Raw genomic sequence first — 12,037 nt, forward strand, 5'->3', positions numbered from 1 at the left:
GTAACACGTTGTTCAAACGAATTGATATTTTGCAAAACTGTTTGGAGGCTTAAATTGTGGTGCAAATTGTTGAGAAACGTTCGTATATAAAATTGATATTAAATTTGATCAGATGATGATAATCTCTGAAGAAAATTCCATTAGATTAATTCATTTTCTATTGTTTATTGGGGTGCAAACTGCACATGCACATGCACATGCACATGCACATGCACATGCACATACTATCCCCTCGTTTCGTTTTAAATGATCCGAAAAAATATATTCCGAAAATTTATTTACAAATTCGTAAAAAGAATCCCCGAGTACACATTGTTGTACATCCCAAGATTTCTATGAAATTTCCTCGATGACGTATTTGCTTCTATTCGAAGGTTTCACCCCGTATGTGATATTCCACGGGCTCGGTATTCGACTTTTCGGTAGGTGCGTCGATCACCTGTTACCGCGACGATTAAATATTTCATCGTCGTTGGAATTTTCGTTAATAATTGGATCAACTACATAGTTCCCGAACAGTGCACGCATTATTGCTGGCAACACGGTGGTCCGTATTGTCTTCCACGGGCTGATAATATATTGCGAAGCAGCGCCTTGCTTTTAAAATTAAATTGCCTCGCCTCGCCTCGCCGCACTGAAAATTGCTCGACTGTGAATATCGTGAATTATCCTGATGCGGGTCGCGTCAGTGCCGATGGTTCATGTGTATCATGTTGCCCGCGCGTCTATCCGCCACAGTTTCGCGCGTTCACGCTATAAACGCTCTTGCCAAAAACTACACAGCCATTGCGCCTAGGACTGGCGCTACCTCGAACAAACGATCGACGTTTGACGTTTGTAATGTGCTCGTACGTAGCTGTGTTCCTCGATCGCTACATGGTGATCGAAAACAACGGAAAATATCTATCCGTATATTGTATAAAAATTGTATGAAAATTGTATAAAAATTGTGTAAAAATTCTATGAAAATTGTACAAAAATTGTATAAAAATTGTATAAAAATTGTACAAAAATTGTATAAAAATTGTGTAAAAATTGTACAAAAATTATATAAAAATTGTATGAAAATTGTATAAAAATTGTATGAAAATTGTATGAAAATTGTATGAAAATTGTATGAAAATTGTATGAAAATTGTATGAAAATTGTATAAAAATTGTATAAAAATTGTATGAAAATTGTATAAAAATTGTATGAAAATTGTATGAAAATTGTATGAAAATTGTATGGAAATAGTATAAAAATTGTCTAAAAATTGTCTAAAAATTGTATAAAAATTGTATAAAAATTGTATAAAAATTGTATAAAAATTGTATAAAAATTGGTATAAAAATTGTATAAAAATTGGTATAAAAATTGTATAAAAATTCTGCCACTTTCGTAGATAAATTCATCTCGTTCTTTATCGATGCAATAGAATTTTTAAATTAACAATGGATCGGTATTCGTTAATGTACGGTAATGGTATAATGTTATTTATAATATTATTGTAATGTGAGAGTTCATACAACAAAGGTTCTAATGTATTTAAGATGGTATAGTGTGGAATACGAACTGTGTTTACATTCGTAGCTCTCCATGGTTGACATTGTAACACATAACCGACTATTCTCAAATTACTCCAATTCGTTTCGAAATACACATTTTACGGGGGTTCGAGGGATGTGGAGATATTTTTCGTTTATAATTGTATTTATGATGTTACAATATTATAATTGTGTTCGTGATGTTCTTATATTTGTTTCCAATAATATAAGTTAAATAATATTATTCTTTTTCCTTTCTCATTCTGTATTAATTGTTGCATACGAGAGAATTACAGCCCTATTGAACGAATTATTCTTTTTCTCTTACTCGTACATACTGATTATTCTGTACCATAGAAATCGTTATTATTTTCCAGCAACAAGGAATGTAAATAAAGTTTTGTTTTATTTTTATCGAGCTACTTTATTCGCCAATACGAGACCAAAGTGTACAAATTGAAGTATACGAAAGTGCACTGTATGGTGGTAGAGAAACAAAAATAGTAATTTAACTTAAAAATGTAGAAGAGGCGATAAAATGCCGGTAGATGGTAGAGAAACAGGAAAATCGAGTATTTTCGGAAATAGGGAATAATAAAACAACGAGTTGGATGTTTAGAAGAAGCGTGGAATTTTAAGGAACGAATGTATGTCGACCGGAATAGAGTTGAGATAGTAGGCAAACGCGAAGAAAAGGAAGATTGAAATTTAGTAGCTCAGTGAGGGGTACAAAAAGATTTAGAGAGAACATGCTGATTAGAACATTCTCGAAATGTGAAGACAAATTGAGGAGAAATAAATTAAACCAATAAAGTAGAAGTTTCAGAGGCAAGGACCTTCGTTTAATCCTCGCTCTCTCTCTCTCTCTCTCTCTCTCTCTCTCTCATCTCTCTCTCTCTCTCTCTCTCTCTCTCTCTCTCTCTCTCTTCTCTCTCTCTCTCTCTCTCTCCCTCTCTCTCTCTCTCTCTCTCTCTCTCTCTCTCTCTCTCTCTCTCTCTCCTCTCTCTCTCTCTCTCCTCTCTCTCTCTCTCTCTCTTCTCTCTCTCTCTCTCTCTCTCTCTCTCTCTCTCTCATCTCTCTCTCCTCTCTCTCTCTCTCTCTCTCTCTCTCTCTCTCTCTCTCTCTCTCTCTCTCTCTCTCTCTCTCTCTCTCTCTCTCTCTCTCTCTCTTCTCTCTCTCTCTCTCTCTCTCTCTCTCTCTCTCTCTCTCTCTCTCTCTCTCTCTTCTCTCTCTCTCTCTCTCTCTCTCTCTCTCTCTCTCTCTCTCTCTCTCTCTCTCTCTCTCTCTTCTCTCTCTCTCTCTCTCTCTCTCTCTCTCTCTCTCTCTCTCTCTCTCTCTCTCTCTCTCTCTCTCTCTCTCTCTCTCTCTCTCTCTCTCTCTCTCTCTCTCTCTCTCTCTCTCTCTCTCTCTCTCTCCTCTCTCTCTCTCTCTCTCTCTCTCTCTCTCTCTCTCTCTCTCTCTCTCTCTCTTCCAGTTAACCGGGGTATAAATACCTCCATTTTCTTTCAATATATTATCATAATAAAACTGTTTCCATTCGGGATTAAAATTTCTTCGGTTATCCAATATGAAATTACCCAATATTGTTTTCAATACATTCGAAACAAAATTGTTCCACTTATCTGGGTAGAATTATTTCAGTTATGCCGAATGATAATGTTTCGCTCATTCGGAATTAAAATTTGTTTCCATTATCCAGTATAAAATTATCCCGATATTGTTTCAATATATTCGAAGCAAAAGTTCTTTCATTTATCCGGGTGAGGATAATTTCAGTTATCCGAGTATTTAATTCTCGAGGCTCCTTCCGACCCCTTGCGAGTCAGTTGGAGTTTCCCGAGCATTGAGAAGCTTCTCGGAATACATATTCATACGGAGCTCGACGCGTCACGAATATTCGAGCTGAACTTGACTAGATTTCTCCCGGTACTCGAGGCTCCAGCTATCGTAGATAAGACCCGTGGGTCCGGGAGGTTCGTCAAAATGCTAGCAGACACGCGTCGTCGTCGCGACGTCCCCAACCCGGACAGCCCAAGGGTATATTTAGTCGAAGTAGACGTGTCCCGAATGACGAGGGTTTCGCGTAAGTGCCGCGGCAACAAATGCGGTGCAAAAGTGTCCGAATTAATGGTGCGCTATTCCGGGAAATAAACGATACGTTTTTGCTCGTAAAGCGATGGTGGAGGGGAGAGAGTGAGAGAGAGAGAGAGAGGGCGCTCTCGATCGTCCCGCGCCAGGATATTTGTCCGTTATGAATTTTGGCACGACGCAACGCGACGTGCAGCGCCGTCTAGCGCCGCGACAGACGTACGGAATCGATTTTAATCGGTCAGTTTAGAAAATACACACAGCCCTCCTCGCGGCCGGCTTTAAAATTAACGTGTGCGCGTGGGCGGGGATAATTTCAACCGGAAGTATTGAAAGTTCGGTTCCTGTGGGCGATCATCTGGTTCGTGTATTCGTCGAGCGAGTACGCGAACTAGATCGCTCGAGATTCACCAGCGTGAAACGTGAGTGGTGGATCTTCGTAAGGCACGATGGGAGTGCGATGCTTGAAACTGTTACGGGAGAGGTCACCGACCTTGAAAAGTATGGGAACTAATTATAATTCTCATAACTGGTGCGCTCGAATATGATGCGTGCATACGTATTCGAACACGTGTATTGATGTATGTGTGTGCTTATAAATACAAGTTATATATACATGTAATATGTGTCATATGTGTAATATATGTAATGTAACGTAACGTCTGTAATATAACATTTGTAATATATGTAATGTAACGTAACTACTGTAATGTAATATGTGTAATATATGTAATCTATCCAATGTATATAATATATGTACTTATATTTATACATGTATTTATATTCATACATATTCAAGTATTTAATTAAAATACGAGTGAATCTCGAAACGATTCATCGAGATGGATATTGTAAAATTTTATGATGCGATCAGGTGACAAGATCAACTCGCGATAAGGCCACCATCCCCACCACGCGATTTGGCTACGCCACCGCCATCTATCGTCCCTCTTCGCGAAACCCGTGCAAGCGCTCTCTGTCCGTCAAGCCCGGAGATAAATTGGCATCGTATGGTAAAAGATAATTGACAAAAGTAGGAATCGTGCTTCGTGACGGCCATAATGGAGTAGGTGACTTTGAGCAATCGGTTCATAGCACTTGTTCCAAGTATAAGTAATGTTGGACATGACTATGTAAGAATAACTTAATCTCAAAGTCCATCAGCATGATTAACCATTCATTGATAGGGTAAACAAAAAATAATAGGTCAAAATAACCTACCTAAAGTTTTGTATAATAAATTTACCATTAAAAATTACATGAATCGCGTGAAAGTATTAACTGACAACAAGTTGAATTTACACCGATTACAATCGCACATTTGGTCCTATAAAATTTATACATTACAATAATTGTGGAAGAAAGAAATTATTTCTTCTTTATCGGGTGTCGATCGCAAACTCGTTCATTCTCCGCTCAATTATCCTATTTGATTCACACGATCTCGAATACCGTCCACATGGACAAATTTTATATTTTTCCAAAATAATTCGTCCCCAAACGACGCGAGAAACTTTCTCGAACAAAGAGATGCTCTCCAGCATCCAAACACTGAGAACAGAAACGCCTAAAACTAGACCAGTGGGCAGATTTTCAAAGGGGGACAGCTTCTGTTTACGTGAGTCCACTGTCGAGTAAATGTGATATATGAAACGACGACAATAAAGCCACTACTTTGCCAGTGGCGTCTAGATAAAATGCACCGGAAGGGGCACAATGTGCGTGTGTGACTGCGCCGAGAATAACCTGTTCATGGTGCACCATGCGGGAGGAAAGAAGCTGGTTGAACGTAGACGTGGATTTGAACAGAGAGAGAGAGAAACAGAGTTGGAGAAAAATGGCTAAAAGCCGGTGGAACGTGGGTCAGAGGATTTGAAAAAGAAAGACCGGGCAAGAAAGTTTATTATGTCCTTGAATGGTGGTCTCGAAGAGACGTGCAATTCTTATGATAAAGCATACAATAAAGCGTGTCTCCGGCGAAAAGTAATATAAAAACAGTCGACGCGAGAAGAGGGCGTTGTTACGCGAACTATTAATTGAATAAACTTAAGGAGCACTATTATAATACGATGACAAAGGGGATTTGAATTTGATGACAGAGGATTGTCGATAAAAAATATTAATACATCTACTTTGAACCTCTGCAAAGTGTATACTTCGAAACGAATTTAAATGTTTCGAGAATAGTCGGTTATGTGTTACAATGGTGACCATGGAGCGCTGCGAATGTAAACACAGTTTTTGTTCCACTGTACCTTTTTGACACCATTTTGCCAACTGATTTAACAACCAGTCAAAATTACTTTAAATTCCATAGCATGTTTTTTGAAGGCGTTATGACTTTTTTGTTCTACACATGCAATCAATTTTATTAATTTTTCTTTTTCCTCGTCTGGATTGTTTTTTTTTTTTTTAATGATACATATGATATACCTTAAATACAGTAGAACCTTCGTTATATGAACTAATTAGAGTACGAAAATATATGACAAATTTCAAAATCATCGAAATCGATTAAATATTCTTCTAACCTAAAAAATTTACCAAAATTTGATATTCTACAAAGATGTACAAATAACCTGTCCAAAGTTAAGGATTAAAATACTCGTTGCTCTTTTAATTTATTAATTATTAAATACAACAAATTTTAATTATTATCCATTTTTGACCCGAAGAAATTATCACTTTGATACAGGTCTCGATCAAGGTCGATCGAAGTCGATCGTAGGTCCTGAATGAACCCACGTTGAATGAAAGAACAACGAAGTGGGGGAATACCGGATAAATTAAAACGGCGCGTAACGGTCGGGTAGAGGCAATAAATAAATAAAGAACCGTGGACGAGAGATTAAGCTCGAACGATAAAAAAAAAGGAAGGAAACAGCGTAAATGCGGCGCTGAATAAACTTGAGAAACGAAAACACGCGGAGCGGAAAAAAAACCGCAGTCGAAGATCGTACTTTACAACCTAACCTATAAAACTGTTCGAGAAAAAGTCGGTCGAGACGGAGGACACGAGCAACTGACTGACTAATGTTTGGCAACTCGAAAATTCAAAAAAAAGTGTGATTTTTTTTGTTTTGACAAAGAAGAGATTCTAGGGGTGAGAATATCTGCTTAAAAAAAAATATAAGTTTACTCATTATCGTAAATATTTTTGAAACCATATAAGATACGGAAAAAGAGTTTCGTACAAAATTTTACGGCATTTTATGCTCCACAGTATAGTCGTAAAGATTTTAAAAATAGCTTTTTTTTTTTAATTTGCACCTCTAAAAATTCTTTACGACCAAAAAATTCAAATTTTTTTGAATTTTCAAGTTGTCAGACATTTTTTGTTAGTCAGTCGTTGCGTGAATTTTGAAACATTTCTTTACTGGCAATTTAATGTCCCAAAGAATTTTCAAAATATATTTTTTTCCAAATTTGTATCCAAAAATGTTTAACGGTTACACTGAGAAACATCAAACTTTTTTTTGCATCTTATACGATTTTAAAAATATTTACAACACTTAAACTCGAATTTACTTCAAGAGGGTATGTTTTCACCCCTAAAATTTTACTTCTTTTTACCAAAAAAAAAAAAATGTGTTCCCTAATAAGATCATTTGCACCGCGTTTGTGAAAAGTTTCGAATTATTTTTGAATTTCGACGAAACTTTTTCGCGAGGAAATAGTGAAGATTGTCAAAGAAGGAAATACACGTGTTCGAGGAACGATTAAAATTAGAAGTCTGTGGCAGAGGGTGGGAGGTGCGGAAGGACGAGAAACAGGAAAAATAAGAACTGGGAAACAAGAGAATAAAGGAGAGGGGGAGAGGGGAGGGGGGAAGGGGACTGAACGCGCGACAAGAGGGCGATCAGTCATTCCGGAACAGACGCACGACCGCAAATAACTCGCGGCTCCGCGCCGGTCAAAAGCATCGGCGGATGCGTTATATGGTTCGTCGTTCGTTTTTTTTTTCGTCCGTGGTGTTTTGGACCGTTCCTCAGCCGGGCGGAGAGTAGGCGAGAAAAGAACGATGAAGGTCGGTTTTTATAGCACGGAAGGGCCTTAAATCAACGGAGCTCATTAACGTCACAGTTACGATTTTGTGCTTCATTCTTTTTTCCACTCGAGACCATTTTCCACGGGGAAGTACAGGTCGAAACACTACACTATTTACATGTGCTCCTACTCTACCACACAAGTTGTACCAACCAACCGTAAGTCCCTAAACTACAACCAGTGACTCGAAAATTGATTATTAGAAAATTTTGTCTAATTTCTTAGAAAAATTATTAGCGAAATTTTTATAATAAATAATATATTATATATATATAATGGTCGCCATTTTTAAAAGTACGTTTCAATCGTTCAACGATTGTTGTTTAAATTTGAAAATACATGTAACGGAATTGATTGTCCAGATTATTATTTCCCGGTACGTTTTATCGAGACGCGTTTATTTGCTAGGAGAATTTTGGAAATGTTTAATAATAAATATTTGTGTAAATTAATTTCCCTGTTGGACAATAAAACTTCACACAGAGTACGACCATCGAGCTCCTTTACAACCCGCGTTATGATCGTCGATGAAATAATTTCTAACGCGTGACGTCACGTTTCCAGTGAAAGATATTCATTCTCCGTGTCCTTGAGATTCGTTCGAACCGTGAAAAGTAGAAATGTTCGGTAGCCGGTTGAAATTCGTGACATTTACCGCCGCAACACGAAGTGATATTTTTAATTCCAAGGGAAGGCGCGGATGCGACGCGAAAATTTTAATCACGACCGAGAAGGAATGCAGAATTCGTCGATAAACAACGACGCAATAAAGTGATTTACGAGGCGCACGTGGTGCCATCGCGAGACCTCTCCCTTTCTCTCGCATGTCTGATGTAATTTTTAATCGTACCATCCGCGCGAACGATTCCTACGAGAGGAGAATGTGGGTTTCGCTTGTACGGTGAAAGTAACAGGTCGAGAGAAGTTGCCTCGTGGGAATATACCAAAGGGATGTGATTAATTTAAACGTTGCTTTTCGATCCGGTGTCGATACGCACTCGCGCGCCCAGACACTTCGGGAAATCTACAATGGGCTCGCGAAAATATTCGTACACTGTATTATGAGGAGTTAAATTCCCCGTAACTTGCAAGTATGATTTTAACGAAAGTTTGCTCGAATGCACACATAAGAAGCAATCCGTCCACAGAGAATTTCTTTAAGAAATCAAGTATCTCGAAAGTGTCAACGGTTTTTTATTTTTTATTTTTTTTTTAATTGTAATTTCTCTTAAAATTTTTTTGTAACATAACGATAGAGTAATAATAAGAGCTTGTTGTAGTGTCTAATAGGATTCCTATTGTTCACAGAAAATTTTATTAAGAAATCAAATATCTCGAAAGTTTCAACGGTTTTTTATTTTTTATTATTTTAATTGTAATTTCTCTTGGAACTTTTTCTGCGACACAACGATAGAGCAATAATAAGAGCTTGTGTAACGGCTCTACATGTGATGAAAGAAAAAGAAGGAAGAAAACACGTTTTTCATTCTGGGTCTGATATAGTGGACTTGTCAGTAAGGAATCTTATCAGGGACATTAAGTCAGCCGGTCAAGGATCGTATATATACCGATCGGAGATGGTACGAAAACTTGTGAGAAACAGTTGACGGTCGAGTTTCCCTCTGGTGGCGAGTATGGGAGTTGCCGCCACAGGTTAAACATTTTTCATACATAAAGTTTCGCTCTATTTCGTACCATTACGAAGTTATATTTGAACAATCGAAGAGCAAATGACACTGTAAAGGCTGATTTCAGTAAATTTCAGACGATTAAAAAAAATTGTATTAAAAAAATTTCGTTCGTCGACAAAAACACCGGGTCATATGCATCCCAGTATGCTTTACATGCACACAAATTTTCATTAAAATCTAAATTAGAATTTTCTTTTAATATAGCGTACAAATGCTTTCGCGAACCACAGTATATAACCGTTAGGTCTGCCATACTCAAAGTGCAATCCACGGCTCCACTGATGGGCCACCGCGCCGGACCGACATGACCGGGCGGTTCTCGTTTAATTTTCTCCGAAATTTCCACGACAACACACGGTTTCTCCTGCTTATAACTGATTCAAAAAAACGCCAGGTAACCAGACGTAACATTTGATTCACGAACGAAAATTTTTTAGAACGAATTTTGTCCGCAAACCGATGCGACTGGAAGCGATCCGCTGCGAATACAAATTTTCGTTCGAATTTTTAATTTTTGGGGGGAAACTTGCTCACCCATCGTGTTTATGTATTTTACCATATAGATCTCGGTCAAAAAGTACCAAAATTATTGATTCAAGTAATATTCACTGTATTAAATAATCTATCAAGCAGGACACCTAAAATTGTAATTTAAAAAATTGTTTGGAAACCGTAATTAATTTTTCAAGAACATATTTATCAAGATTGGAATGCAATTCTTTTGCATGAGTTTACACGCTTTCTTGTATACGATATTATAGCTCGTATCGCGACAAGTTCAATGATTTAAATTAATGAAACTCCTTGATCGAATAATTTTTAATTATTACGTTCTTGAAATCTCTTTCGATCGTTCTTCAATTTCAAATTTTCAACTATTTGCGGTTCAACGCACCGTCCGAGATGTATATATATGTCTATTTATAGATCAACTGGATCACCCTATATACAGAGTGCCTCATACCATGCGTCCACTCCTATTAAAATAGAGGGGAGTGACTTTTATGGAAAACCTAAAAGATTTTATTAACTAATGAAAATAAACTTTCTGTATTGACTACAAATAGAATATTCATACCGGAAATCGAGTTTTTTTTAATGGAACATGTTATCTTTTATCGAATATTTGGATTCTACCCAAAAAAATGTGAAAGTTTTGTTTCGAACAGTTTTCCCGAAAATGCATCCATTGAACGTAAAATAAAAGCGTATATGAAGAATAGGACAATTGAATAGAAAATTGTTTGTTTAAATTATGAATTCAAATTTTTCAAAATTCAAATTCCTCTTAGTTTAAGATCGTAACAAATTTCAAACGTTTTTTTTAATAATGATTTTTAACAAAATTTTTATATTTTTTTTTCATAAAATCCAAATATGCGATAAAGAATACCGTATTCCCTTAAAAAAGAAACTTGACTTCCAGTATGAATATTACATTTCCTATTGGTATCAGAAATTATTATTATTCGATAAAACATTTCCAATTAGTATCTTTCGAATTTTCCATAAAAGCCATTCCTCTTCATTTTAATAGGGATAAACGGTTGGTAGAAGACACTCTTTATGTACGTAATTAAATAATAAGCAGAATAAAAAATATAAAAAAAATAATTCGCATTTTGTGTCCCCATTTAACGCTTTAGATGCTGCAAACGTTTATAAACGTTTAACATCAATCGAACAGGGCAGTCCGTGTCGAGAACGCCTATAGGCGTTTGGCGAATATAAGTAATGTATACAACTGTGGGATTTCCGCACACTACGCGTGCCAAAAGTTCAGACCCTGTGTCGTAAGAGCGGAAGGGTGCGAAAACACACATAAATTTGTGGACTCACCTCCTCCACATCGGATGGCGGCTCCTCGTAATCCGATTGCGTGTGCTTGAAAACGAAGATGCAGTCCAATGGCTTCAATTTACGAGTGTTGCCGAATTGCGTCTGTCGATCGGTCAACTGTTTCGATGAAGTCGTTTCCACCATGCTTAGAATTTTCTGAACCATGTACTTACTCCTTTTAATGGACATCTGTTATAATGACAAATAAAACGTTTCCATTATTTACTGTCCTTTTTATATTTTAATAACTGTTTACTTAATAATTTATTAATTTTAATTATGTCAATAAGAATTTTGTTTACAATAGAATTGACATGGAAGATTGATAAATATTTTAAGATTTGTAATTCGTTTTAGTTATATTAACTTTATCTATGTAGTTGTAGATTAAATCGAATAATTACTACTTATACACATTGTCCGCGGACTAAAATATAATTTACTTCTATTAACGTCTAGTTCGACCTCTAATTCTAAATGCATCTAATACCCAAAAGATTAATTATCTTTTTGCAGCCAGTTAATTTTTAAACGAAAGATTTCCATTCATCATCGAAAGTGCGAGCTTTTAAATCGCAATACTTCATTCATCCGTATGCACGTGATATCACCACATGGCCAGGTACTTATAGCTTCGTTTATAGATATGAACAAGCTACAGTCTTAAACAAACACGGCAATGAGAATGATTTGAATCGAATTATCGTTTACGTTACGGCAATGCACAATAACGGCGTTATCTCTTTCTATATATATTGAAAGTAATATTTATATACACATATCTAACATAGATGTAGATATGTATTGTAACGCTGTCCAAATAAGTTTATAGGTTAAATTTCCCGG

The 12,037-nt window shown here is 36.6% G+C and overlaps 1 protein-coding gene across 1 annotated transcript in view; it reads right to left on the reverse strand.

Moving 5' to 3' along the window:
* LOC143147485 (pseudouridylate synthase RPUSD2) overlaps positions 1 to 12,037 on the reverse strand; it is a 411,655-nt gene that overhangs the window by 399,276 nt on the left and 342 nt on the right. Inside the window, exon 2 of the mRNA XM_076312737.1 lies at positions 11,192 to 11,380. Coding sequence (XP_076168852.1) covers positions 11,192 to 11,380 — 189 coding nt within the window. The remainder of the gene's footprint in view (positions 1 to 11,191; positions 11,381 to 12,037) is intronic.

This window comes from Ptiloglossa arizonensis, chromosome 5 (genome assembly GCF_051014685.1).
Source record: "Ptiloglossa arizonensis isolate GNS036 chromosome 5, iyPtiAriz1_principal, whole genome shotgun sequence".
Taxonomy (NCBI): domain Eukaryota; kingdom Metazoa; phylum Arthropoda; class Insecta; order Hymenoptera; family Colletidae; genus Ptiloglossa; species Ptiloglossa arizonensis.